The sequence below is a fragment of the Castor canadensis genome, chromosome 10, assembly GCF_047511655.1.
Source record: "Castor canadensis chromosome 10, mCasCan1.hap1v2, whole genome shotgun sequence".
In the NCBI taxonomy this organism is placed as follows: domain Eukaryota; kingdom Metazoa; phylum Chordata; class Mammalia; order Rodentia; family Castoridae; genus Castor; species Castor canadensis.
Genome location: NC_133395.1, coordinates 14,739,740 through 14,767,614, shown reverse-complemented (window position 1 = coordinate 14,767,614; position 27,875 = coordinate 14,739,740). Strand labels below are relative to the sequence as shown.

At 37.8% G+C, this 27,875-nt stretch overlaps 1 protein-coding gene across 4 annotated transcripts in view; it reads right to left on the bottom strand.

The window, feature by feature from the left end:
- Positions 1-26,287, bottom strand: part of Uggt2 (UDP-glucose glycoprotein glucosyltransferase 2) — a 178,074-nt gene extending 151,787 nt beyond the window's left edge. For 2 of the 4 annotated variants that reach the window (XM_074043116.1, XM_074043117.1), the window contains exons 1-4: positions 26,040-26,287; positions 21,806-21,888; positions 19,662-19,792; positions 19,120-19,232 (exon numbers count right to left, since the gene is read on the bottom strand). In XM_074043116.1, the coding sequence (XP_073899217.1) occupies positions 19,120-19,232; positions 19,662-19,792; positions 21,806-21,888; positions 26,040-26,197 (485 nt within the window). In that variant the 5' untranslated portion in view covers positions 26,198-26,287. Of the gene's footprint in view, positions 1-19,119; positions 19,233-19,661; positions 19,793-21,805; positions 21,889-25,715; positions 25,808-26,039 lie in introns of those variants that run through there. The other 2 variants (XM_074043118.1, XM_074043119.1) reach the window with 2 other exon arrangements.
- Between the last annotated feature and the right edge of the window lie 1,588 nt (positions 26,288-27,875).

The window sequence follows — 27,875 nt, the reverse complement described above, 5'->3', positions numbered from 1 at the left end:
TGTCCTGAAAACAGGTTCCAAATACTAAAAAACAATGCAAAGGCACTACCTTACACAAGATCAGTACTTAGTATGAACAATTATTTTATTTATTTATTTTTATGATTGTGCTGGATGGGGGCATGTTGTAGCATTTACAAAAGTTCTTACAATATACCAACTATATCAGAGTCGAATTCACCCCCCTCCAACATTCTCCTTTATCCTCTCCACCAATTCTTTGAATACTTTCAATAGGTCTCATTTTTTTCCATTTACATACATGTGTACACAGTATTTGCAATATATTTACCCCTCTGAGCCTTTCCCTCAACTCCCCCTTCCTGCCTGTACCACCCCACTCCCAGGCAGGACATGTTCTGACCTCCTGTTCAATTATTAATGGAATTCTTCAGGATAGTCCAAGAAACAGAGGAGTCCTATAGTCTAGCCCTATGACTGCAAACAGACTTTGACGTCTTATTTGCCAGGCACTGTGCTAAATTTAAAAAAATATTTTAGGAAATTCTATTTAAAAAAAATTATCATTAACATTTCTGAGCTCAGACAAGATAAATACCTAGGATAGGCCCAAATAGAAAGTCATTAATTTCAACTAATACCTAGCAATTTCCAAGCCCACATCTTTTAGCAATTTACCTATTTAGAAAACAAACTAAGAGATGATGAAGTTAAGAACAAGGATATTGAGACATAACCTTTTAATGAATTCAGATCTGCACATTCAGTCAATTATTATCTTAAACAAATGAGAGAAGAAAAGAAAGTATGAATAACATTGAAATAGTACAACATTTTGAGGCCAGGCTTGGTGGCTCATGCATGTAATTGCAGCTACTCAGGAGAGGAGGAGGATCAAGATTCAAGGCCAGCCAGAAAAACGTGAGACCCTACCTGAAAAATTACTAATGTAAAAAGAACTGGGTGCATGGTTCAAGTGTTAGAGCACTTGCCTAGCAAATGACAGTACAACAAAAAAACAAACAAAAAACACTATGGGTTTTGGTATCGCACAAAATTGGATACAAATTATAGCTTAACAATTTATTAGCTTTGTAAACTTGGGCAAGCTATTTGATCTCCCTCAGTCTATTTATCTGTATTAGAGGATGAGTTCTAGCTACCTCCTGGAGTATCCTATGAGCTAATCAAAATGACTTCTAAGTCATCTAGCAAAGTTTAAAATACACTTGGGGTGCTCAAGAACTGACCACTTTTCTCTTGCTTTTGCAAACCTCCATAGCTAAAATGTCAATCAAGAATAATGTAAAGGGGAAAGAGTAAGGAACCAACCACAGAATGTATCATTTTATCAAAACTTATGAATGTTTATATCATGCATTATTTTATTATGTTTATTTTTGCAATGGTTTGTGCTTAAAATATTTTGAAGACAAAAACAGATAAGGTTCTCCTTACATTTTTAATTTTTCCACTGTACAGAATAAGAATTAAAATTCTCAAAATCAAAATTTTAAAGAAAAATTAAATCACTTTCAAGAAGTATAACTTTAAATATAAAAAGTTCAAAATTAATATTATATTGCTTATTTCAGCTAAATAAAAAACTAATAAAGCGTAGGTGATAACCATTATCTGTTATGCTTAAGAAACATGCCTTTATTATTCAAGATCAACTTGTTTACTAGAAACATGCTTTCTATTAAGCCATGCTAAGGTAATTATTCAGTTTTATAGTATGGCAAGAAACTTATGTATGTGCAGATTATATGTTCTAAAAAAAAACCTCAAAATCTGTTTTAATTACGGACTAAGGCTTTCCAATGAAAATAACTTTTGTATTTTAAAAATGGCTGTTAATTTTGTTCCTGATTACTAACTTAACACACTTTAAATGAAAATCACATAAGTGCTCAATAAATCTTGCAGAATAATTCAAGAGATTTCCACTAATTATTTGGCTTAAAGATTGTGACATTACTTGATGTCAATACAGCTTAGTGTATCTATTTCAACTTTGTCAAATTATCAATTCAAACATCCTTACATTGCAAACATTTAGAGTGTGGCTCTTACGTATGTATACTCTTCTTTTTGATTTTAATAAAAATTGGACAAAACTATTCTCAAATTTTAACTGAAACTTGGATCTCAAATGGCAGTGTATGTCAGCTGGATTATTATTTGAAACTGATTTTTACCAAATTACTATTACAGAAGTATATTTAGTTATCTATATAGGGTGTCATACATTTCAGTAAGAGATTTCTCCTTCAAAGAATTAACTATCATTGGTAACTGTAAAGACTGCTAATGAAACAATGATACTAGATAAATATTGAGGTTGAATATAAAAAGAATCATTAGAAGAAATGGGACAGAACTCATCTACCATTTGTCCATGTGTTTGTAACAGAGAGTACCATTCTCTCTAAGTCCACATACGCACACCTTTCACAGTCTGTTATAATTAAATCAGTAACAACTTAGATACATCAGAGGTAGAAAAATTACACTCACAGAGGGAAAACACTTTGACAACTGAGATTACATTTAAAAATAACAATTGCAAAAAACCAAAAAATAACAATTGCACTTACTGAATTGATTAAGATTATAAAGGGAAATATCTATAGTAGCACAAAATTTTAGAAATGGAATGCAAAAATGTAGAATGTCAACTTTCCAAATAAAATTTTTGAAGTACCAATTTTGGATGCATATTCATACTTATCTAGTGATTCCAGTTCTAGAAACTTATCTAAAATAATCAAGATAACTGTTCCAATACATATATGTACAAGGAAGTTAAACAAGATAGTGTTTATAGCAAAAAAACAAAAAAACTATAAACTATGTACATATCCACCACAAAGAACAGGATATTAAACATGCTTACTGATGTAAGTATGGTTATTACTCATTCAGCATTTACTGTTTTTGTGAGTTTATTACATCAGGTGGAAACAGAATGAACAACATATTTAGATCCCAAACTACAATGACAAAGCGTACATGTATGTATGTATATATATACATGTATATCTATGTATACATATTTACATCTAAGGACACATAATTCAGTGAGGTTTTAAAATTTTGTTTACACTACAATCTCACTTTTGTTAAAACATGTACACCAAAAAAGTGGATATAGCAAGCATAATTATGGGTCATTTTCCCTTTCTACTTTACATTTTTCTTCAGTATTTAAATTCTTTTATAATGACCATTGATAGTTTATTTTAAATATAACCATTTTGGAAAAAAGTTTAAAGCCAGAAAACTGGGAGCATGGTGATCTGAAGTGGCATTAGGGAGCTGCCACTGAAACCAAATTTCCTGGCAGCTCCAAAAATATTTACAAAGGCACATAGAGACAAAAATTCTTAATGAAGTTGGAAATTAATCATAACCTTCTATCATAAATTGGGAGCAAAATCTACTAACTATAAAATCTGTGCAGTTTAACTTAGAATCATAACTGACAGTCAACCTTACTAATTAAAACAGAGCAACATGCTAAGCAAATATGAAGGTAGACTGCTTCATGTCTCCCCGATACCTTGTTCCATGGTTCAAAGGTCCATGGTAAGGACTTGCCTGCACAAATTTTAGATATTTTATTAAAATGTGAGTAAACTATCGGGGAGAAAATAACAGCAATCACCACCATCCTTAATGAAGAAAACTTTCTCCCTCTGTCCCCAACAAGGAAATAAAACTAATCTTAAGGAGGTTTCAGGAAATTAAGACAACCAAAATGTTTAGCTCAAAGATAAAAGAAAATATACAAATTAAATGCAAAAGGAAAACAGGCTAGAAATCAAAAGTAAAACTAATAATGCCATCAATCATTTCTTTAAAAACTTTTTTTTCTCCATTTAGTTATGGGGATATAAGATAGCGGACGGAAGAGGCAATCAGAATTCCTGAGCTCCATGATTTCAGAAACCACCTGGAGTCCTGGTAGCTGCATTTGGGTTATTCTTTTTTTTTTTTTTCTCCTTAGAACTATCCAAACAGTATCTTTTTAAAAAATTCACTTATTCATATGTGCATACATTATTTGGGCCATTTCTCCCCACTGCCCACCAACCCCCTCCCCCTCCCTCTCCACCCTATCCCCCTCACTTCCAGGCAGAACCTGTTCTGCCCTTTTCTCCAATTTTCTTGAAGAGAAGACATAAGCAATAGTAAGAAAGACAAAGCGTTTTTCCTAGTTGAGAAAAGGACAGCTATACAGAAATTCCTAGCACTGCTTCCATGCACAAGTATATTACAACCTGAATTGATTCATCTCTACCAGACCGCTTCAGTACTTCCCGGTCACCTTCCCAAATCGACCTCTGCCATTTTAAGGTTACTGTATTAGCTCCTCTGCAGTGGGCACATCACACATATCCCTATTCCTCCTGTATGTGCTCTCTCGTTAGCATGTGACCCAAGTCCAACAACACTGCTGCATTTGCCCTGGATCTGAAGTCCGAATATGAGGGAGAACACAAAATTTTTGGCCTTTTGAGCCTAGCTAACCTCACTCAGGATGATGTTCTCCAGTATCATACATTTACTTACAAATGGTAAGATTTCATTCTTCTTCATGGCTGAGTAAAATTCCATTGTCTATAAATACATTTCTTGATCCATTTGTCAGTAGCGGGGCATCTTGGCTGTTTCCATAACTTGGCTATTGTGAATAGCGATGCAATAAACATGGGTGTATAGGTGCCTCTGGAATAACGTGAGTTACATTCCTTTGGGTATATCCCAAGGAGTAGGATTGTGGATCATATGGCAGGTCTATGTTTAGATTTTTAAGAAGTCTCCAAATTTTTTTCCAGAGTGGTTATAACAGCTTGCATTCCCACCAGCAGTGTAAGAGGGTTCCTTTCTCCCCACATCCTTACCAACACCTGTTGTTGGTGGTGTTTTTGATGATAGCTATTCTAACAGGGGCGATGTAGAATCTTAATGTGGTTTTGATTTGCACTTCCTTTTTGGCCAGAGACAATGAGCATTTTTTCATGTGTTTTTTTGCCATCTGAATTTCTTCTGAGAAAGTTCTGTTTAGTTCAGTTGCCCATTTCTTTTTGGGGGAAGAGTTTAGTTTTTTGAGTTTCCTGTATATTCTGGTTATTAGTCCTTTCTCTGGTGTATAGCTGGCAAATATATTCTCACACTCTGTGTGTGGTCTCTTTAGTTTACAGACTATTTCTTTTGTTCTGCAAAAGCTTTTTAATTCGTATGTCCCATTTGTCCATCCTTTCTCTTAGTTGCTGAGCTGCTGGGGTTCAACTGAGGACATCCTTGCCTATACCTATTAGTTCAAGAGTATTCGCTGCTCTTTCCTGTATTAACTTCAGAGTTTCGGGTCTGATATTAAGGTCCTTGATCCATTTTGAGTTGATACTAGTACAGGGTGATAAACATGGATCTAGTTTTAGTTTTTTGCAGGTGGATAACCACTTTTCCCAGCAACATTTGTTGAAGAGGCTATCTTTCCCCTATTGTATGTTTTTGGAATCTTTGTCAAAAATAAGGTGGGCATAGCTGCATGGATTCGTATCTGGGTCCTCTATTCTGTTCCACTGATCTTCATGTCTGTTTTTGTGCCAGTACCATGCTGTTTTTCTTGCTATTGCTTTGTAATATAGTTTAAAGTGGGGTTTTGTGATGCCTCCAGCATTGGTCTTTTTGCTGAGTACTGCCTTGGCTATTCACAGTCTTTTGTGTTTCCAAATGAAGTTTAGTGTAGATTTTTCAATCTCTGTGATGAATGTCATTGGGATTTTGATGGGAATTGCATTAAACATGTAGATTGCTATTTGTAGTATAGCCATTTTTACTATGTTGATTCTACCGATCCATGAGCATGGGAGATCTTTCCACCTTCTGTAGCCTTCCTCGATCTTTCTTTAGGGGTTTGCAGTTTTCCTTGTAGAAGTCATTCACATCCTTTGTTAAGTTTATGCCTAAGTATTTGATTTTTTTGAGGCTATTGTCAATGGAATTGTTTCCATATATTCCTCCTCAGTTTCTTCATTGTTGGTGTGTAGAAAAGCTAATGATTTTTTTAAGTTGATTTTGTATCCTGCCACCTTGCTCTAACTGTTTATGGTGTCTAGGAGTTTTTGGGTAGAGTATTTTTTGGGTCTTTAAGATATACGATCGTATATTTTTAGCGCCTTTGTCAAAGATAAGTTGCTTATAGTTGTGTGGCTTCATATCTGGGTCTTCTATTCTGTTCCACTGGTCTTCATGTCTGTTTTTGTGCCAGTACCATGCTGTTTTTATTGTTATTGCTTTGTAATATAGTTTGAAGTCAGGTATTGTGATACCTCCTGCATTGTTCTTTTGACTGAGTATTGCCTTGGCTATTCGTGGCCTCTTGTGTTTCCATATAAATTTCACAGTAGATTTTTCAATCTCTTTAATGAATGTCATTGGAATTTTGATGAGAATTGCATTAAACATGTAGATTACTTTGGGGAGTATCGACATTTTTACTATGTTGATTCTACCAATCCATGAGCATGGGAGATCTCTCCACTTTCTATAGTCTTCCTCAATCTCTTTCTTCAGAAGTGTATAGTTTTCCTTGTAGAGGTCTTTCACATCTTTTGTTAGGTTTACACCTAGGTATTTGACTTTGTTTGAGGCTATTGTAAATGGAATTGTTTTCATACATTCTTTTTCCGTTTGCTCATTGTTAGTGTATAGAAATGCTAATGATTTTTCTATGTTGATTTTATATCCTGCTACCTTATAGCTTATAGCTATAGCTATTGGTGATGTCTAGAAGCTTCTGAGTAGAGTTGTTTGGGTCTTTAAGGTATAGGATCATGTCGTCTGCAAATAGGGATATTTTGACAGTTTCTTTACCTATTTGTATTCCTTTTATTCCTTCTTCTTGCCTAATTGCTCTGGCTAGGAATTCCAGTACTATGTTGAATAGGAGTGGAGATAGTGGGCATCCTTGTCTGGTTCCTGATTTTAGAGGGAATGATTTCAGTTTTTCTCCATTAAGTATAATGCTGGCTGTAGGTTTGTCATATATAGCTTTTATAATGTTGAGGAACTTTCCTACTATTCCTAGTTTTCTTAGAGCTTTTATCATGATATGATGTTGGATCTTATCAAAGGCTTTTTCTGCATCTATTGAGATGATCAAGTGGTTTTTGTCTTTGCTTCTGTTAATGTGGTTTATTACGTTTATTGATTTTCGTATGTTGAACCACCCCTGCATCCCTGGGATGAAGCCTACTTGGTCGTGGTGAATAATCTTTTTGATGTGTTGCTGAATTCGGTTTGCCATTATTTTGTTGAGGATTTTTGCATCAATGTTCATTAAGGAGATTGGCCTATAGTTCTCCTTTTTGGAGGTGTCTTTGCCTGGTTTTGGGATAAGTGTAATACTGGCTTCATAAAATATGTTAGGCAGTGTTCCTTCCCTTTGTATTTCATGGAAAAGTTTAAGGAGAGTTGGTATTAGTTCTTCTTTAAAGGTCTGATAGAATTCAGCAGAGAATCCATCAGGTCCTGGACTTTTCTCTTTTGGGAGACTCTTAATTGCTGCTTCAATTTCATTTTGTGTTATAGATCTAGTCAGGTGATTGATATCCTCTTGGTTCAATTTTGGATGGTCATAAGAATCTAGAAATTTGTCCATTTCTTCTAGATTTTCAAATTTATTAGAATATAGGTTCTCAAAGTAGTCTCTGATGATTTCCTGGATTTTCACAGTGTTTGCTGTTTATCTCCCCTTTTGCATTTCTGATTTACTGATTTGGTTTTTTTCTCTCCTCATTTTAGTCAGGTTTGCCAGAGGTCTGTCAATCTTGTTTATTTTTTCAAAGAACCAGCTTTTTGCTTCGTGGATTCTTTGTATTTTTTTTTTTTGTTTCTATTTCATTAATTTGGCCCTTATTTTTATTATTTCTCTCTTTCTGCTTGTTTTGGGATTTGCTTGTACTTGTTTTTCTAGGAGTTTGAGATTTAGCATTAGGTTATTGATTTGAGATCTTTCTGTCCTTTTAATATATGCACTAATGGCTATAAATTTTCCTCTTAGAACTGCCTTTGCTGTGTCCCATAGGTTCTGATAGGTTGTGTTTTCATTTTCATTAACTTCCAGGAACGTTTTAATTTCCACTTTTATTTCATCAATGATCCAGAGGTCATTAAGCAATATGTTGTTCAGCTTCCGCTTGTTTGAATGTTTTCTACTGTTGTTTTTGTTGTTGATTTCCAGTTTCAATGCACTGTGATCAGATAGAATGCATGAGATTATTTCTATCTTCTTATATTAACTGAGGCTTGCTTTGTGCCCTAAGATGTGATCAGTTTTGGAGAAGGTCCCATGGACTGCTGAGAATGTATTTTGTGCCAAAGTTCGATGAAATATTCTGTAGATATCAACTAGGTCCATTCGATCTATGTTGTGATTTAGTTCTAGAATTTCTTTATTGATTTTTTTGTTTGAATGACCTATCTATTGGTGATGGGGGGTATTAAAGTCTCCCACTACCACTGAGTTGGCCTCTTTATATGCTTTTAGGTCCTTCAGAGTATGTTTGATGAAACTGGGTGCACTGACATTGTTGCATATAAGTTGACAACTGTTATGTCCTTTTGGTGTATTTCCCCTTTCATTAGTATGGAATGTCCTTCTTTATCTCATTTGATCAATGTAAGTTTGAAGTCTACTTTGTCCAAGGTAAGTATTGCTTCCCCTGCCTGTTTTCAGGGGCCACTGGCTTCGTAAACCTTCTTCCAGCCTTTCACCCTAAGCCAGTGCTTGTTTCAGTCAATGATGGGTCTCCTGTAGGCAAGATTGTTGGATCTTCCTTTTTTAATCCCGTTTGCCAAATGGTGTCTTTTGATGGGGTAGTTAGGTCTGTTAACATTCAGTGTTAGTATTGATAGGTGGTGATTCCTGTCATTTAGTTGATTTTATTGTTTAAGGGTTTGATTATGTGCAGCTGAATCAATGTTACTCTCTACTTTCTTGCCTTTTCTTCTCCTGTGGTTTGATACTGCCTGTCCTCTCATGGTTTTGTTTCCTTTCATTTTCTGTGTACAGAATTCCTTGAAAAATCTTTTGTAGTGGTGGCTTGGTGGTCATATTTTGTTTTAGTTTCTGCTTATTGTGGAAGATTTTTATTGCTCCATCTATTTTGAATGATAGTTTTGCTGGGTAGCATATCCTAGGGTTGAAGTTATTTTCATTCAGTGCCTGGAAGACCTCACTCCATGCTCTTCTTGCTTTTAAGGTTTCCGTTGAGAAATCTATGATTTTGATGGGTTTACCTTTGTATCTTGTTTTTTTCTTACAGCCTTCAATATTCCTTCTTTATTCTCTGTGCTTGTTGTTTTAATGATAGTATTTCATAGTGTAGTTCTATTTTGGTCAAGTCTGTTTGGTGTCCTGGAGGTTTCCTGTACCTAAATGGGCATAGTTTTCTCTAGATTTGGGAAATTTTCTGTTATTTTGTGGAATATATTACGAATTCCTTTTGTTTGCTCCTCTTCTCCTTCAATGCCCATGATTCTCACATTTGGTCTTTTGATGGAGTTGGTGAGTTCTTGCATATTCCTTTCACAAGTCTTGAGTTGTTTGACTAATAGCTCTTCAGTTTTTCCTTTAATTTCCATTTCATCTTCAAGTTCTGAGATTCTGTCTTCTACTTGTTCTAGTCTGCTGGAGTGGCCTTCCATTTTGTTTTGTATTTCTGTTTCATTCTTTTTATTTAGGTTTTCCATATCATGGGTCACTTCTTCTTTAATATTGTCAATTTTCAACTTTAATTCATTTATCTCTCTATTTTTAGTGTGCTCTGTTTCACTTGGTATTTATTTAGGGCTCCTATGAGTTCATTTATTTATTTCTGTCTTCTTGTATTTTTTATTTTTGGTGTCTTAGAATTTCTTGAGTGCCTCTTGTAGGTTTTGGCTTATCATGTCTAGTAACATTGCTATGAAATTCTCAGTGATCACTTGCAGGATTTCTTCTTTGAGGCTGTTCTTGTGGTCATTGTTGGTTCCCTTGGCATTGTTTATCTTTGTTTTGTTGGAGTCCAGAACTGGGTATCCATTTTCTTCATTTCCCTCTGAATCCTGTATTAATTTATTTTGGGGGTGAGAATTTTTTCATCCCTTTTCAGTCTTCCCATCGCTCCACTTGGTACTGTGCAACTATGTTCTTGATAGACTATTGGTGGTTTCAGTCACTTGTTTTCTTTCCCTTGGTTAAATTTTGTTTTGTGGGTGTACTGAATTTTTAGCTTAGTGTATGTATGCTATTTCTGTCCCTGGTCTGGGTGTAATTTAACTAATATTAACTAACTCACAATAGTAAAACTAACAAAAAACAAAGAAATCAACAGGGAGAGATGAGCAAACACAAACAAGCAACAAAACAAATCTACAAACAGAGTCTAGGTTCAGAAACAATAGAATTTCAGTCTTAGTAGTTTTGATGCTACTACTTCAGCATCCAGTCTTGGTATTGGTATTTAAGCAGAGGCTTTGTCTTAGTCTTGCCAGGTGGTTGGGGAAAATTGCCATTTTTTTCCCCTGTTTTTCAGCAGCAGCTGCTTAGTCAGCTCCTCCCCCAGTGAGGTGTGACTTGTCCTCAGGTTCTGGAGATCAGCTCTGTAGCCCACCAGCCATCCTGCTTTGGAGTTGGGTTTTTTTCTGTGTTGGTTTACTGGGGGCTTGTTTCTTTGCCTCACCCCCTTTCTCTGGGGCAAGGTCAGTGATCCAGCAGCCCCTCCCCCACCCTTGCTATCAGCATGTTGTGATGGTTTGTTGATTGTTTTTCAACTTTGCAGTGTCATTTGACTTTGGATGTTGCTCACTGGCTCAGGAGATGAGCTTTGTGGACCGCTACCTGCTCTATTTCAGGCAATGGCTTATCACCTGCCCGCTCACTGTCAGCCCTTCTGCCTTTCCAGGCATTTGTTTACTGAAAGTTCACGCAGAGGTCAGCTCCTTGCCCCTTCCCCCTTCTCCAGTGCACTCACAGCACCCCGGTCCTTCTGCTGTGTGTTAGTTTTCAGTTTCTTGTTTATTCAGTTTAAGTTTTTTTGCGGGGCGGGGGGGGGGTCAGTCTGCCCAGGGGGCTATGCTGGTTTATCACAGGGGTGGCCCGGGGAATACCAAGTGAGTCTTGGTGCTCACCTGTGATCTGCCAAATGTCTCTCAAGCAGGTTTGGAGCCAGTGTCTGACGGCACAGGAGTCCTCCTCCTCCTGTTTTCTTAGTGTAATGTGACATGGAGAAGTTTTGTATGGGCTATGAGTTCAGGGTAGCATCCTTTTTGGTGCTTTATTTCTGCCAAGAGTGGCTCCAGCATCTCAGCAAGATTTCTGATTTACGGAGCTCATTCTGCCTGCTTCTGCACCATAGTTGCCATCTTGGATGCTTCTCTGTATTTGGGTAATTCTGATTCTTTTTAGCTAACTAAATAACTGCTAACACATAGGATGCACATAAAATTCAAGGACTGACCCTTGAAACAGCTTTTAATAGCACCTAATAGCTGGGGAAATCCCAGCTTGGCATAGCTAGTAGGGTGTGCCTGTCTTGGGAAAAGCCTCTGGCCATTTTGGGGGGTTTTTTGTTTGTTTGCAAAAAGAAGAAGACAAAGGAAAGAGGACCAAATAGAACTGAACCCTGTGATGTACTGGACCCCTAACCCATGGAAAGCCTACATATGCCCCACCAGCCTGGACCCAGTCCCATTGAACTTCTGCTTTGGGAAATGCCACCTACCAGCCTGGAGCTAAATGTGCTTGTGGGAACCTGCAAACCCAACAGGTCAATGCAGCACACAGCACACCCTCCTGGAACATAATCCAGCACAGCTGGTGGGCAGATCACACCCCCCCCACCAACAAAACATAGACAGTGAATATAATTTACCACTGTCAGTGAGTGTACTGCTAAACCAACCTTGGAGAGAGCAGGGGTGGGATGAGGAGCCAAATTCCCAGAGCAGGGGCATGCAGATTACTGAGCTAATCTCATGGGACTGTGGGTGGCACACAAAACTAAGCTGCCTCTCATTGTTGATAGAGGAGCTGACCTGCCACAGTTGTGGCTGTGGAGTGACTCACCCGCTGCCTGTGAAAACAGCAACATATCTAACTACCTTGCGCAATCTGGTAGAAAGCAATCACAGATCTTAACCACAAACTTCTCTGTGGCAGAAGGAACTAACTACTGCTCACAAGCCATCCTTCTCGTGAGACCACTTCAGAGCTCCAGCCTGCACCAGATGGCCCATCAGACCATGAAAAACAGGACTAAAAAAAACCACCCCGCCAACTTCCCCCTAAGCAGTCAGACAAGAAGGGCAGCACCCTTCCCTACACAGCCCAGAATATCAACCTTGAAAAGAGACAGAGACATTGAGAAACCCCCAGTCATAAGTGCCAGTACCTGGATTTGATGCCAAAGGAGTAAGTCCAAACTTTTGCTGAAATGATTTTATCTTTTTTGTTGTTGTTCTTTTATATTTTTTGACTCTATTTCATTTTCTCATTTTTATTCCTATTTTTTATTTTATTTTATTTTTTCTAAGTCTTTCCCCTTTTTTATTTAGCATTTAAAATTTTATTACTGCTATTTTCTTATCTCTATTCTCACTCTCTTCACTTTCTCTCCTCTTGTGCTACAATGTACTGTTCTACCCCTAAACTATTTTTTCTGACCCTTTTCATCCATTCTATCTCTGACTTCACCTCCCCCTCCTTGTTTTCCCCTCCCTGTCACCCTACTAACCCTGTCTTCCACACTTACCACCCACCGCTTAATCTATTGTACCAACCCTACACACCCTTGTCCCTCTGCAATCCCTGACACAAGTACCTTCCACTACAACCGAACTACACCCCAACACACATAAGAGCCCTAAAACCCTATACCCCCCACATATCTTGCCCTCCTCATCTCATTCCCCCTCTTTTAGCACCACCTTTTCAAATTACTCAAGTATCTATCCAACAACCATTACCCACCCCCCAACTGCCACTGCTTATAGATATTATCACCAAAGGTTTATTTATATAACAGGCAGATGACTAGTCTGGAATTGAGCTTATGAATTTGTTATTACTAAATTATACTTCAAGGTCAGGGACTGAAACAGCACATCAACCTAGCTAACAACTAAGCCAGTCACAACACACTAATTAAGTCAAGGGAAAGATAACAGGTGACTAAAACCCCCAAACAGCCAATCAATAACATAGGTGCACAGCACAAAACAGAAGGGGAGAAGAGGACGTAAGGAAATTCTACCCCTCAAAATACCTACAATTCAACAGAGGATTTAGTGGGAAATGAAAGGAAATGAATATCCAGCTCCTGATCCCAACATAATGTTGATAAATATCACCAATGAGCTCAGTAAGGCCCATAAAAAGTTTCTCAAAGAGGAAATCATGAATGAGCATGTTGAGATATTCATGGAGAAGCAACAAGAGATGGTTAAACAGAATGTACAGGATGAATTCAAAGAATATCAAGACACCACGAATAAGAAACTTGAGAAGACACTGCAACAACTAAATGAACTCATAGAGGACTTCAACAAACACCAAAGTGAAACAAAGGAGACCAAAAAAAAAGATATATGAAATAAGTAAGCCAGCACAATATATGAAAAAGGAGTTGAATAAAGATATAGAAAACCTCAGAAAAAAGAATCAAACAGAAATCCTGAAAATAAAAATTCCTTAAATAAAATAAAAACTACAGAGGAAAGACACTCCTGTAGACAATAAGTAGAAGACAGAATCTCAGGGCTCAAAGACAAAACAGCTATTAAAGAAAAAACCAGAAGAACTCTTAGACAAAGACTCAAGAGCTGTGAAAAGGAATATGCAAGAACACAGCAATTCCATCAAAAGACCAAACCTGAGAATCATGGGTATCAAAGAAGGAGAAGAGGTGCCAGGCAAAGGGATAGGTAATATAATCAATAAAACAATAGCATACAATCCCCAAATATTGAGAAAGAGTTGCCTATTCAGATACAGGAAGCCTCCAGGACACCAAGCAGCTTTGACCAAAATAGAGCCTCTCCATGGCTTATTATTGTTAAAACTACTAACAGAGAACACAGAAAGAATGCTGAAGGTTGTAAGAGAGAGAAAAAAAATCACACATAAAGGTAAACCCATGAAAATAATCGCAGATTTCTCAACATAAACCTTAAACAAGAAGGGCATTGAGTGAAGTATTTCAAGCACTGAAAGAAAACAATTTCAGACCTATGATTACCCAGCAAAACTATCATTCAAAATTGATGGAGGAATAAAATTCTTCCATGATAAACAGAAACTAAAACAATATATGACTGTCAAGCCACCACCACAGAAGATTCTGCAAGGAATCCTACACACAGAACATGAAAACAAACGTAACTATGAAAGACCGGGCAGTATTAAACCTCATGAGAAGAACAGACAAGTAATCAGAAAGTGTTGAATCAGTCCCACACATTCAAATCCTTAAACAACAAAAACAACTAAATGGCAGGCATCACTATATACCTCTCAATGTTAACACTGAATCCTCTCAATGTTAACACTGAATGTTGATGTAAACTCCCCCATCAAAAGATACCATTTGACAAACTGGATTAAAAAGGAAAATCTGACAATCTGTTGTTTACCAGAGACCCACCTTATTGATATAAACAAACACTGACTTAGGATGAAAGGCTAGAAGAACATTTACCAAGCTAATTACCCCCCAAAACAGACAGGAATAGCAATACTTATATCAGATAAAGTGAACTTCAAACTTACATTAGTCAAAAGAGACAAAGAAGGTAACTTCATACTAATAAAAGGAGCAATACATCAAGAAGAAATAACAATTTTCAACTTATAAGTACCCAATGTCAGTGCACCCAACCTCATTAAACACACACTAAAGGACTTAAAAATCACATACAGACCCCAACACAGTGGTAGTGGGAGACTTTAATACCCCTCTGTCACCAATAGATAGGTCATCCAGACCAAAAAAAAACCAACAAAGAAATCCTAGAACCAAATGACACCACAGATCTGATGGAACTGACAGATGTCTACAGAGTATTGCATCCTGCAGCAGCACAATATATAGCATAATTCTAAGCAGCCCATGGAAGTTTCTCCAAAATAGACCGTATCTTAGGGCACAAAGCAAGTCTTAACAAATATAAGAAAACTGAAATAATCCTGTGCATATTATCTGGTCACAATGCAATAAAAGTTGAACTCAACAATAAAAGAAGTGGTAGAAAATACACAAACAATTGGAGGCTGAACAACATATTGTTTAATGATCAGTGGACACGAAAAAATGCTCTTCATCCCTGCCATAAAGGAAATGCAAATCAAAACCATGTTAATATTCTACCTCACCGCTGACAGAATGGCTACCATCAAAAACACCAACAACAAATGTTGGTGAGGATGCAAGGAAAAAGGAACCCTCACACACTGATGGTGGGAATGTAAGCTAGTACAACCACTATGGGAAACAATATGGAGGCTCCTTAAAAAATTAAAAATAGATCTGCCATATGATCCAGCAGTACCATTCCTAAGCATCTATCAGAAAAAATGTGAGTCAGGTTACTACAAAGGCACCTGCACACCCATGTTTACTGCAGCACTATTCATAATAGCCAAGTTATGGACAGTCAAGACGCCCCACTACTGACCAATGGATTAAGAAAATGTATTTATACACAGTGGAATTTTACTCAGCCACAAGAGTGAAATTTTGTCATTCACATGTAAATGGATAGAACTGGAAAACAATATCTTAAGTGAAGTTGGTCAGGCTCAGAAGGCCAAAAGTCACATGTTCTCTCCCTCATCAAAACAATCCAGAGGGCTGGACCAAAATTAAAGTTTGAATTTCTTAAAACCCCTTTTGGCTGGGCGATTAATGAATGCAATAGTAATATACCAATCAGGTCAATCTGAGGTTGCTATTTGGGGAAGGGAAGATGCACAATGTCCTGCCATAGACAGGATAAAATCCTGAATTTTCAAAGTAGACCTATATAACCTCCTGCCTCTTTCATTCTGATCATTTCATAGGCAGCCAAGAGATGAAATCTGAAGATGGTAACATTCAGAGATCAAGCTGCCCTACTAAAGTACATGAACCAGGAGGAGATGAAAGAGAGAGAGTCTAATCTTTAATTTACCTTTAGAAGGACATTCCAGTGCTCTAAGATGGGATGAAGGTAAATGGCACAAAATATGGAACAGTCACTGAATATTTTGACCATTGACCTAAGTTTGTGGTCTTAAGTGGTATCAGGTGCATACTTGTTAGATTGTAGATGATCTGGAAAGCCATAAATGTCACAGTTTAGTTCCTATGGCCACAGTGGCATGGCCAGTTAGCTGACCAGACTTAGTGAAATTATAAACTAAAAAAGCATAAACAGTGATGAGGCACCAATGGCAGCAGTGAGAACAGAGTTAAAGGTCTGACACAGGTGGTTTACCAGAAGTAGGTGGGGTCACATACAATATGGTCTCTTTCATCATACAACAAATAAACCCATCTCTCTGCAGAAGTCACAAAAAAGTTATGCTGTGGTAGCTTTTACATCAGAAATGCAATGTCCTTTCTTATGCTGCCTGTCTACAATATAGTTAGGAAGCAGCAACACTAGTTTGTGTGGGCATGAGAAGGAGCATGCCTATATTCAGACTTACCAGAAAATGAACCTGGACTCTCTGCATCCACAGGAGTAACCTAAGCTACTGGAGTAGATGCTGCAATTTATTTTCATGGTGTGCAGCCCCAAGGAGTGGTATCTTTAATCTGTCAGCTTATATTCCAAGAGACAGATCAGATAAGTAGGGCATTGGCTACAGTCTGAGAGCCAGTGTAACACAGAAAGTTTCATCAAAGGGTCGAGGACTGGTCAGGGAGAGGAAGACTGCTATGAGTTTTGACCAATAAATGGAGTTTCTACATCAGCTTTTGGTTGTCAGTAATTTTTTTTGGTGGTTCTGGGGTTCGAACTTGGGGCCTCAGGCTTGCTTGACAGGAACTCTGCCACTTAAGCCACGCTTCCAGCCCTTTTTGATTTAGGGATTTTTCAGGTAGGGTCTTTACTCTGGGCCAGCCTCAGACTATGATCGTCCTAGGTCTCACAGCATGCACCACCATGCCCAGTTTATTGGTTGAGATGGGGTTTCACTAACATTTTGCCCAGGCTAGCCCTCAACTACAATCCACCTGATCACTACCTCCTGAGGAGCTGGGATTAGAGGCCACCAAGCTCAGCCTTGATGATGAATTTTTAATGACACCAACATTTTCTTTAAAAAAATGCAGTAAGAAAAAAATACACTAGTTGTAACAATTTTACAATAAGTCTATTAACAGGAAGAGATAAATTCTATGCTATATCAACTTGCCCAGAATATGAATAATGTGGTTGCTTAATTTACTATACAGAGAAAGACTGATAAAAATTAAAGATGTAAAATAACCTAAAGAAATGTATAACTAATCTCCTTTAGTAAAACAGAAGCATGAAAACAAAATTGAACTTAATTTCAAAAGAATTTAAAATAATCCCATACTGTAACTAATGAGTAGTTTACCTTGGAAATGCAAAGGTATAGCACTTTTCATAATACATTATTATGCCCAAAGGAAAAAACCTTTGTATTTATCTCAATAGATAAAAAAATTAGTTTTTTCAAGTTTTAAAAGATGGTATAAAGGGAGAGACATACTACATTATCTCATTAAAGATTCAAAGCTGAGCTATTGACACATGCCTGTGGTCCCAGCCTGGTTTCAAGCTAGCCCAGGCAGAGTTATCTACAGACACTATATGAAAAGCAAACTAAAGCAAAAGGACTGGGATGTAGCTCAAGTGATAGCAGAGCTACTGCTAACAAGTGTAAGGGCCTGAGTTCAATCCCCAGCACACACACACACACACACACACACACACAGATTTAATACACTAAATGCTTTTTTTTAGGTTTTAAAGAAGAATTTTTTTTTTAATTTTTCAATACACTACATATTTAAACTCTTCCTAAATTAACCAATAGGTTTAACATTATTCCAATTAACCTCTGGTAGGGCTTTAGTGAAGGCGGTATCTACTGTTAAAGTATCAACATATATTAAGTGCTAAGAAATTTTGAAAGAGAGAAAAGCAGCAATGAAGAGCAATGAAAGAAAGGCAGCAATAAAGATGAAAATCCCCTGCCAGATATTAGAATATACTGTAAAGCAATAAATGCTAAAAGAAATACATAAGGAAGCAGAATGAACAGCAATGAAATAGACTATTACAAATATAATGAATACAATAATTGATTATTTTAGGGAAAAAATCTAGTTGGAGCCTTACATTTTGATGAAAATAAATTACAGATAGATTAAAAGTACAGTATAAAATAAAAAAGTATTGGAAAATATTAATAAAATCTCTCAACTGGGTTTGGGAAAACTAAGGGTAAAATATACACAGGAAAAAAAACTGGCTACATACGAATATGCCTTCTGTGGATGAAAATGAATATAAAGTATAAAAGTATCAGAAAAAGTTTTCAACAAATAAAAGAAGTATTAGCATCAGTTCCTAACATTACTCTTTATATATATAGATTTGTTTTAAAATTAAAAAAACTTTATTAGTTTTTAAAGTATAAACAATCAGAAATAAAACATACCCATGTAAGCATTACTTTATACAAATGATGATTTAATAATTTGTCTGATTTGCCATTTTTTAAAATACTTGCAAAAAGTTTTTTTAAAGTTTTGAGTAATACATTGTAAGAAAAAGCAACTCCACTGTTATCATTTTATTATTAATTTTGTTATTCTTAGGCATCTGTTTATATTTAAAGAAATAAAGTCCAAACAAATTCAGTTTTTCATGCTTATTTTTAAAAATGATTTGTTTATGTAAACATACACACCTCACATATTTCATGGTACTTTTGTAAAACTTATACTCTAAAATCAAAAGCCAATCGTGACAAATACTGAAATATATTAACCTTTTCAATTTCTTAGAGTATTAAAATTTCTACTATTTCAATTCTCTCCTCTCTTTACAAACTACTTTTTTCACTGTTGGGCGTTATCACTTTACCTTGAAGCAGCCTTCTTCAGCAGCTTTCTCATCTCATTAATTTTACAGGTGTGCTTCTTATGGATCACCACAAACGCATCACAGCCATCTGGTGGTGGCTCAGCAGCAGCGATCTAAGATTTCAAGGATGATATTTAGCTACAGTTGTTGGTAACTGCAGCATGATAAAGCATGCACACACTACATTGACTAAAATAACTCATCAACTATGATTAAGCTAGTGGTTAATTAGGTAAAAAAAAACCTATCTGTAGGCAGAATTGAAGAAATGTTAATAAAATCAACTTTATCCTAGGAAATACATGGTTCCAAGGTATTGAAAAAGTCTATTGAAACTGTTATTGTAGGTCACTTCAGTAGTAACATGTCTTCATACTCCCCTTATCCCAATACCTATAACATTATTTATATATTCAACTGTAATCAGTGACAGCAATGTTAATATGATCAACAGGCTATAGCAGTATTACAGGCTTATAGGACATTTTGAACAGTCAACAACTCTCTATATATGGTAACATACCTCTGTGGTTTTTACATACCTGTTGAAACATCTGAATGGTTGGTGAGTATGCTCTTACAGAGAAAGCAAACTTTAAGAGGTTAATGTGTAAGTTGTCTAAAAACTGTCCAGCTTTCTTCAGGATTAAGTTATAGTAAGAATAATCTGATTCTACAGAAAGAAAAAGAAGGATGTCAGCATCATTGCACATCTAACACATTGGCACATCCCTCACTATAAGCCTAACATAGTGCCACAGAGTCATATTTTAAGTTTAGAGAAATCAACATCTTTATTCTATTATTAACACTATTTTGGATACTTCATTGATTTTCAAGCAACCAACACAAGATCAAGTGAAGATATTCTTGCCATCAAAATCTATTTGGAAGATTCCAGAATTTCAGACCAATATACCACAATGTTTTGGTGCTGTAATACAGGATGTGGTACAGGTCCAATTTGCATTTTAAGGGGAATTCAGAATAGCAGAAAGTGGTTAAGCCTCTCCACATTCCACCTGCATCTTGTACTCTTAGGCCTCCTCAGCATCAGGCTCATTCCTATCAATCATTCAGGTGCAACACAGGTCCTTACTATTGCAGCTGTCCTGCCTTTCTGGTGTTCTCAGGTTAAGAATGGCCCTGTCAAAGCCCTTACTACCTAACACTGTTAGGTTACTGTTTTACTCTCTCCATCACATTATGAAGGGCTGAGAACACAGGTCATGTTTATTCATCTTTGTGTCACCAGCATCTACAGCAATGCCTAGCATCTCTTATGACACTAAAATAATGGTTATTAAATAATGGTGCTTTACAGGAAAAAATTTTTTGAAAGGGAACTATCTTAGTTTATGATAACATGAAAGGTATATCTGGTCTTTCTTTTTAAATCTATCTTACTAAATCATAAAATTGCTGAACTTCAAGCCCGCTAGAACCGAGCAGACTCTAATGAACACTTGAATCAGCTGAAACTATTTATCTTACATTTACACTTGTTAATTCTGAGGAAGATATGTTTGCATATATATATATGTATATATATGTATATATACATATATATACATATATATACACACATATATACACATTCTCATATATATATATAAATATATAACAGGACTTACTAAGTGTACTTTATAGATAGGGAAATAAAAATATATTCATTTTCTGACTTTTTGAGGGCAATTATTTAAGAATCTTTTAAGAGTTTAACAGCATGAATAACCTGGCACTAAAAATGCATGTCAGTATACATACTTCCAAATACAGAGAATATACAACATCAAGAATAAACCTTAAGCTGGTCACGGTGGTATATACCTGCAGCCTCAGCTAATTCAGAGGCAGAGTTTGGGAGGATAGCGACTGGAGGTCAACCAGGATAAAAATTTACTGAGATCCTGTCTCAACAAACAAGCCAGGTATGGTGGTTCATATCTGTAATCCCAGCTGTGTGAGAGGCATAGGTAGGAGGATTGTGGTCAGAGGCCACCCTGGATAAAAGTGTGAGGGCCTATCTGAAAAGTAACTAAATCAAAAAAGGGCTGAAGATGAGACTCAAGTGGATGGGTGGCTGCCTAGCACAAGACCCTGCATTCAAATCCCAGTATCACCAAAAAAGGAAAACAAGAGTGAACCTTAAGGTAAGCTGTGGTCTTTCGGTAGTAACGATGTGTCATTATTGGTTCAACTGTACAAACTGTGTGCTCTAGTGGGGGATGCTGGATGCTGGTGATGACACAGGCTCTGCATGGGTACGACAGGGAGCACGTGGGGAATTTCTGTACTTTCTGCTCACTTTTGCTGTGAACTTTAATTGCTCTAAAAATAGTCTACTTTAAAAAATAAAAATTACTTACTATATGCAAAATTAACAGTATTTCAAAACAATGTAGGTAACAAAAGCATAAGAACAATTTGGATTTCTTCTTGATTATAATGCAATATCCAAACATTGCTAATCCTGTGAGTTTTCTTGTAAGAAAGTGTTAAAGCCTTTAATTTCAGGAATGGATGCATGGAATGGTTTCCATTTAAATATCCTCTCAAATTTCATGCTCAGATTGGCTAATCAAATTAAGCATTCGCACTTAATCATTACCACTGAAAACAAAAACAGATCCAATGTGTGCACATAAAAACAAGTTTTATAAGTTAAAATTTGCATATAACCTACCTTTTTGCTTATAAATTGCTAATTCTTGTACAGTTTCCAAAAACTGCCAAAATTTTTCATTACTTTCTTCTGCCATAAATTCACTATTAAAAAAGTAACCAGTTAATAGACAGAAATGAAAATGGTTTAGGTATCATAAACTACACTTTAGAACTAAGTCACACTTTGTGACAAAAATACAACCTCTAAAAACTAACATCAAATTACTGATTTTCATTTACTATAACATAAAATGAAAACAAATTGATGATTCTTACCTCAGGTACCATTTCAACTATGCACACACAATCATTTCTGGAAAAGACTGTATAAGAAATTACTTTTGAGGCTTGTAGTCCCAGCTACTCAGGAGGCAGAGATAAGGAGGATCATGGTCTAAGGCCAGTTTGTGCAAAACTTAGCAAAACCCCATTTCAAAAAACATGTTGGGCATGGTGGTACATATCTGTAATCCCAACTATGCAAAGGTATAAGCAGAAGGATCACAGTTGGAGGCTGGCCCAGGCAAAAAACACAAGACCCCATCTGAAAAATACCTAAAGCAAAAAGGCTGGGGGCTTGGCTCAAGTGACAGAGCGCCTGCCTAGCACATGCAAGGCCCTGAGTTCAAACCCCAGTACTGTGGGAAAGAAAAGAAGAAATTACTTTGGGCTTTTCCTTGTACTAGGAACAACTAAAAAATGGATGATTTCAACTTTCCACATGATAAAATAAAGAACATAAAAATAATAAAATATAAAATATATTGTTAATTGGTTAAACACTATATAAGCCATTTTATCTATCATTTTTATTTAACTACTTACTTATATAGACAATCTTTATTTCTTAAAACAGAAAAGACTTTAACGTAAAAATAACAGGAAATTGGTATACTGCACTATTTCTTTGGACTTAGAGCCAAAGAAGCTTTCATTTTTCCAGTGGTAAGGAAAAAATGGCCCGAATCATTTAAAATCTTTTGGAAATAATGAAATAAATGAAAGATTCTTTAGTCCTATATAAAACAAAATGCAAGGATTCTTAGGTAAGTAAACTACAAAAGAACAGCTGCCAAACAGATGGCACAGGTCCTGCTGCTTCTCACCTTAGCCTTCTCTTGGGCCTTGGTGAATTTAAACTAACATATTAATATAAATGGAAAGTGCTGAGAACATCTAAGACACAGGCAGAATAGCTAATTCTTCTGAGTCTGACACGCCACTAAAGGGGAAAAGGAGGCAAGAAAAACTAATTCATAAATATAACAATGATAGCAAGTTAAAGTAACAAGTGACTTTAAACAAATGTTATTAATGGTGTCCATCTCAATGTCTTTTTTTAAAAGGAAAAAAAAGAAAATCTAAAAGTAGAGGAAACACTAAATAGGATGTGACCTATAACAGGATAGGGATGGCACGAAACCTTAAATAGGGAACAACACTTAATTCTTAGTTGGCTTGACCAACCAGCTACAAATATGCTCATACACAGGTTGAATATCCCTTATGTGAAAAGCTTGGACTCACACTTGTGTCTGACTTTTCTGGATTTTGAAATATTTGCATATAGAGAATGAGATGTATTAGGGATGAAACCCCAAGTCTAAACACAAAATTCATTTATATTTTATATACAACTTAACCTGAAGGTGATCTTATACAATATTTTTAGTGCACCTGTGTTTTGATTGTGACCTGTCACATGAGGCCAGGTGATGAATTTTCTACCTGTGGAGTTATGCTGCACTCAAAATTTTTTGATTTTTGAGCAAAATTTTTTGAGTTTTGGATTCTGGAGCATTTTCAATTTGGGATGCTCAACCTGTACTGTGCTTCCACAGGTAAAAGTATGATTCTTCAGAGTGATCACCTCAAGAAAGTACTTATTAAACTTATTCCTTCAATAAAACACTCCTCTAAATACTTTTGGAAGTCTTCTGAAATTTCCATTTCTGTAGCACTTCAGCTGAAATGGTTCAGTAGATCCATGAATCAGATGCCTAATCTATTCAGCAAAAGGATGTCAAGCCACACCTTAGCCTTCTCTCTAGAGCATACACTCCCACACTGTTTCCTAGGTTTAGCAACCTTTACAATATGGATAAGATGAGAAACTTTCAAACCATCAAGTGTTGGCTCCATTTTCCTCAACCCTTTCTCATTTACCTCTTTCCTCTCTAACTGTACCATATGCAGCAAAGAGAACCTAAGACAGTGCCACCTTCAACACTTTGCTTAGAAATCTCAGGCAACTACCAAGTTCATGACTTTCAAGTTGTTTTCCACAAACTGTAGAAACCAAGTTAGCCAGTATTCTGCCACTATATCAAAGGTCACCTTTCTTCCCCTTTCCAATAATATGCCACTCGTTTTCTTCTGAGCCTTTGCCGAGCTGCCTTCCATGTTATATACTTTTGCCAACATCCTATTCAAGACTATACAAGAATTCCTCAAGAGACAGCAGCTAGTTCTACCACACTTCTACTTTCTAAATCCTCACCAGAATCACCCTTAATGTCCCTATTTGGCAGTCTCCTCAAGGCTAGACTTTTTCTACATTTCTCAAATTTCTGATAGCCTCTACCCAATTCCACAGCTACTTCTACATTTTTAGGTATTTGTTACAGCAACAACCACCTTTTGGTACTAAAATTTGTATTAGTTTCCTGGAGCTATTGTAACAAATTACCAAAAACTTAGTGGCTTAAAACAACAGAATCTATTTTCTCATGATTCTGGGGGCTGCAAGTCCGAATTAAAGGTATTGACAGAGCTGCATTCTCTGTGTGCTCTAGGGAAGACTTTCCTGCCTCTTCCAGTTCTGGTGGAGTCAGGTGTTCCTTGGCTTTAAGCTGCATAACTCCACTGTCTGACTCCATCTTCATTATCATTCATGGCTAAAGTTTCTGGTAATTCTTTTTAGTAGTGGATGCTGGGGACTGAACCCAGGGCCTTGCACAAGCTAAGCAGCAGACACTACCACTGAACTACCATCCTCAGCCCTTCATCTGTCTTTTATAGTAACAATGGATTTGGGGCCCGTCTAGATAACTCATGATGACCAAAGATCCTTAATTTCATCCAAATACAGTGCTATTCAGAGATTTGGGAGTTAGAATGTGGACAGATCTTTGTGAGGGCCACCATTCAACCCCTATAAATACTGAGGTCAGTAAATCACACTGGGGCCAGATTGTAAAGGACTTTAAGGAGCATTCCCCAGAATTCCACTCTGTGACTCTTGAGACAAGCTGCAATTCAGACATTGCAACTAGCGATCTAAGAAGAAATTGCTACACTGTTTTGGAAATGGGGGAAGATCTGATCCAGGCAAGCTCCGGAGAGAAACTGTGGGTACAAAGAAGACACAATAAGTTTAAACTAGAATCATTTATTCAACAAAAACTACTTTAGCATGAAATAAATGCAATGTAGTGTGAAGTGATGAAGTCTCTTTGTAGGACCACATACTGCCGCTTTGCTGAAAGGAGAAAAGTAGTTGGCATAAAACTCCATGCTGGCTAAAAGAAAGAAACTTCTGCTTAGGTTTAATGGAATACTAAGGGGCAAAACTCAGTAGCTACAAGTTTTGTTCCTGCAGAGTAAATGAAACTTCATGAGCTAATTCCGATGGCAGAGAGATAGGAAAATCCTTATTTGTGAGACGCTGCCTTCCCCACAGCAAGTTTGGGAGATGACAGAGTGATGGTATTACAAAACTAGGAGCTCTAAGTGAGGTCCGCAGAAGGGAAAGCCTGCCTGCATTAAACTCCATTCCGCCCTCCCCCCCCCGCCCCCGCCCTTCCTTGTCTGTAACTGCTAATAAATTAATGAATTAAACCAGGACTGAGAAGTTTTCTAAATGTATAGTTTCACTTGCGATGCTTCAAAGCAGCGCCTCTCACACTTCTCTAGTGCATGGGATTCACCTGGGGTTCCCGTTAAGCCACATCTTCTGATTCATCAAAGGTAAATGGAGTGGGTCTGAAGGTCTGGACCCCACTTTTGCGTCCCAAGTTACCTGACGGAAATGAAATCAAGTTCCTGGGACCACCCCAGACCCACTGGAGCCGAAGTACTGGGTTGAGAGTGGGAAGTGGGCAAGCCGGGAAGGCGGTGCCGGGGAGCCGCAGAGGGACCGAGGCGGCGCGGGGCAGGGGAGCGGGAGGAGGCAGGTATGCTCCGAGCGCCGCCGGGTACCCGGACTGAGCCCCGGGACGCCCGCCGGGCCTCCGCGCGGGGCCGCCACCCACCTCGCCTCCAACAGCAGCGGGGTCTCCGGCCACTTCGCTGCCAAATGGGCCGTCACCGCCTTGGATGCCGACACCGTGCCGGCGCCCAGCAGTGACAACCACAGCGCCGTCGAGCCCAGCAGCAGCCACACCACGTTCCCAGCCTCCGCGGACGCCATGGCGCAGGCAGGGCAGCGCGACCTGGCGACCGCAGCCCGCAGATGCCACGCTTCTGCCGGCTCCACTTCCGGTGGGGGGGAGCGCGAGTCCGTTACTCCGGGACGGTGAGTCTGCGCATGCGTGTGCGGCCCCTGCGCCGTCTCCGGAGCCCCCGCGGCCCGACACTGCGCTTGCGCCACGTCAGCGATGCCGGTATGAAGAGCTGCGCCGCTGATGCTCGCGAGGAGCCGCTGCGGTCTTTGAACACCAAACTGGGGTCGGCTGAAGATGCCCAAATCAAGCAAAGTCGGGGACCTCAAGGTCATTATCCAGCCCCTACAAGGAGGAAAATAAGGCAGTTGACGTACTTAATTCTCAGGAATTCTCGGATTCGACTGGGAATCACCTGGGAGCTCTGAGTCTCTGAGGGTGAGATTCCGCCTCAAAAGTAGTGTAAAACCATTGTGTTGGAAACCACAATTTGGACCAGTGCATCCCAAACTTGAGCTGCTGGCCCAAGCGGCTGAGGCCTTGCCCTAGTGTTTCTCCTCCAGTTGGTCTGGTGTGGGCCCGGGAGCTTGCATTTCGTTTCTGTCGAGTTTGCCCTGGGCTGCGAGCCTCATTTTTAGCCTTGAGAAGCTAAAGCGGGGTCCAGACTCTGAGACCCACCCCAGACCTCTGAATCAGAAGATGTGGCTTAAAAGGAACCCCAGGTGAATCCCATGCGCATGGAGGTATGAGAGGCGCTGCTTTGAAAGGTCACAGGCGAAAGTGTAGAGGAAAGTGCCAGTAAGTGATACGTGTTTTGCAAAGGAGAGGCAGGAAAGATAGTTTAGGGGATACGCTGACCCATTGCTCTCCGCTTGCTTACTCCTTTGCCTTCCAGGGACACTGGATCTCTTCTTGAAGTTGCCAAAACACTGTCATTCTCCATTGTCATATATCCTCATTTGTTTATACCCTTCCTTAGAAGACCCTGTTCTGGAAATTCTGTCAGACAGATCTCACTTCCAAAGTTTAGTCTTCATTTGCTGATTTCACCTACTGGGTATATCTATTCCTCCTTTAAAGTCCCATAATCTTTTAAACTGTCAAATAACAAAATTGAGAATTTGAATATAGTATTTATTTCTCCCAGTAGAGATGGTATGAATATACCATCCCCCAGGGACCCAGCTTATTCATTTTCTGCATCCTTTGCTGTTCCTAGCTCAAATTTTGTATATAATTGGGGATTAAAAGTCCCTATTTTAAGATAGATAGGAAGAATGCTAAGGCAAATGAGATTCATTTCTACCCATAGTGCAGGATAGCAAATATAAATCTTTCACCAGTATTTGTTTTAATTAACTCATTTCCACTGAATTTTTTTATTTTGATTTCAGATGGATGGAATAAAATATTGATAGAGAAGGTCTTAAATTTCAGCGTATCTCATGGTTTGCAAATCCTTACTTTAAGATGGTTTGCCATAAAACTTAAGATAAAAATGCCATTAAGGAACACCAATAAAACATAATACACATTCCTGTAAGAGTTCAGCATAGTGGTATTGGAAAAATCTCTGGATTAATGAATAAGACTCAGGAGTCAGTCAGCAAGGCAAACAGTTTTACTTCTGTAGAAGGATGTGCAGCCAACAAAGGTCTAGTAAGCAAGCACACCCAACAGCAAGTCCACGCCAGGTTTTAACCCTGA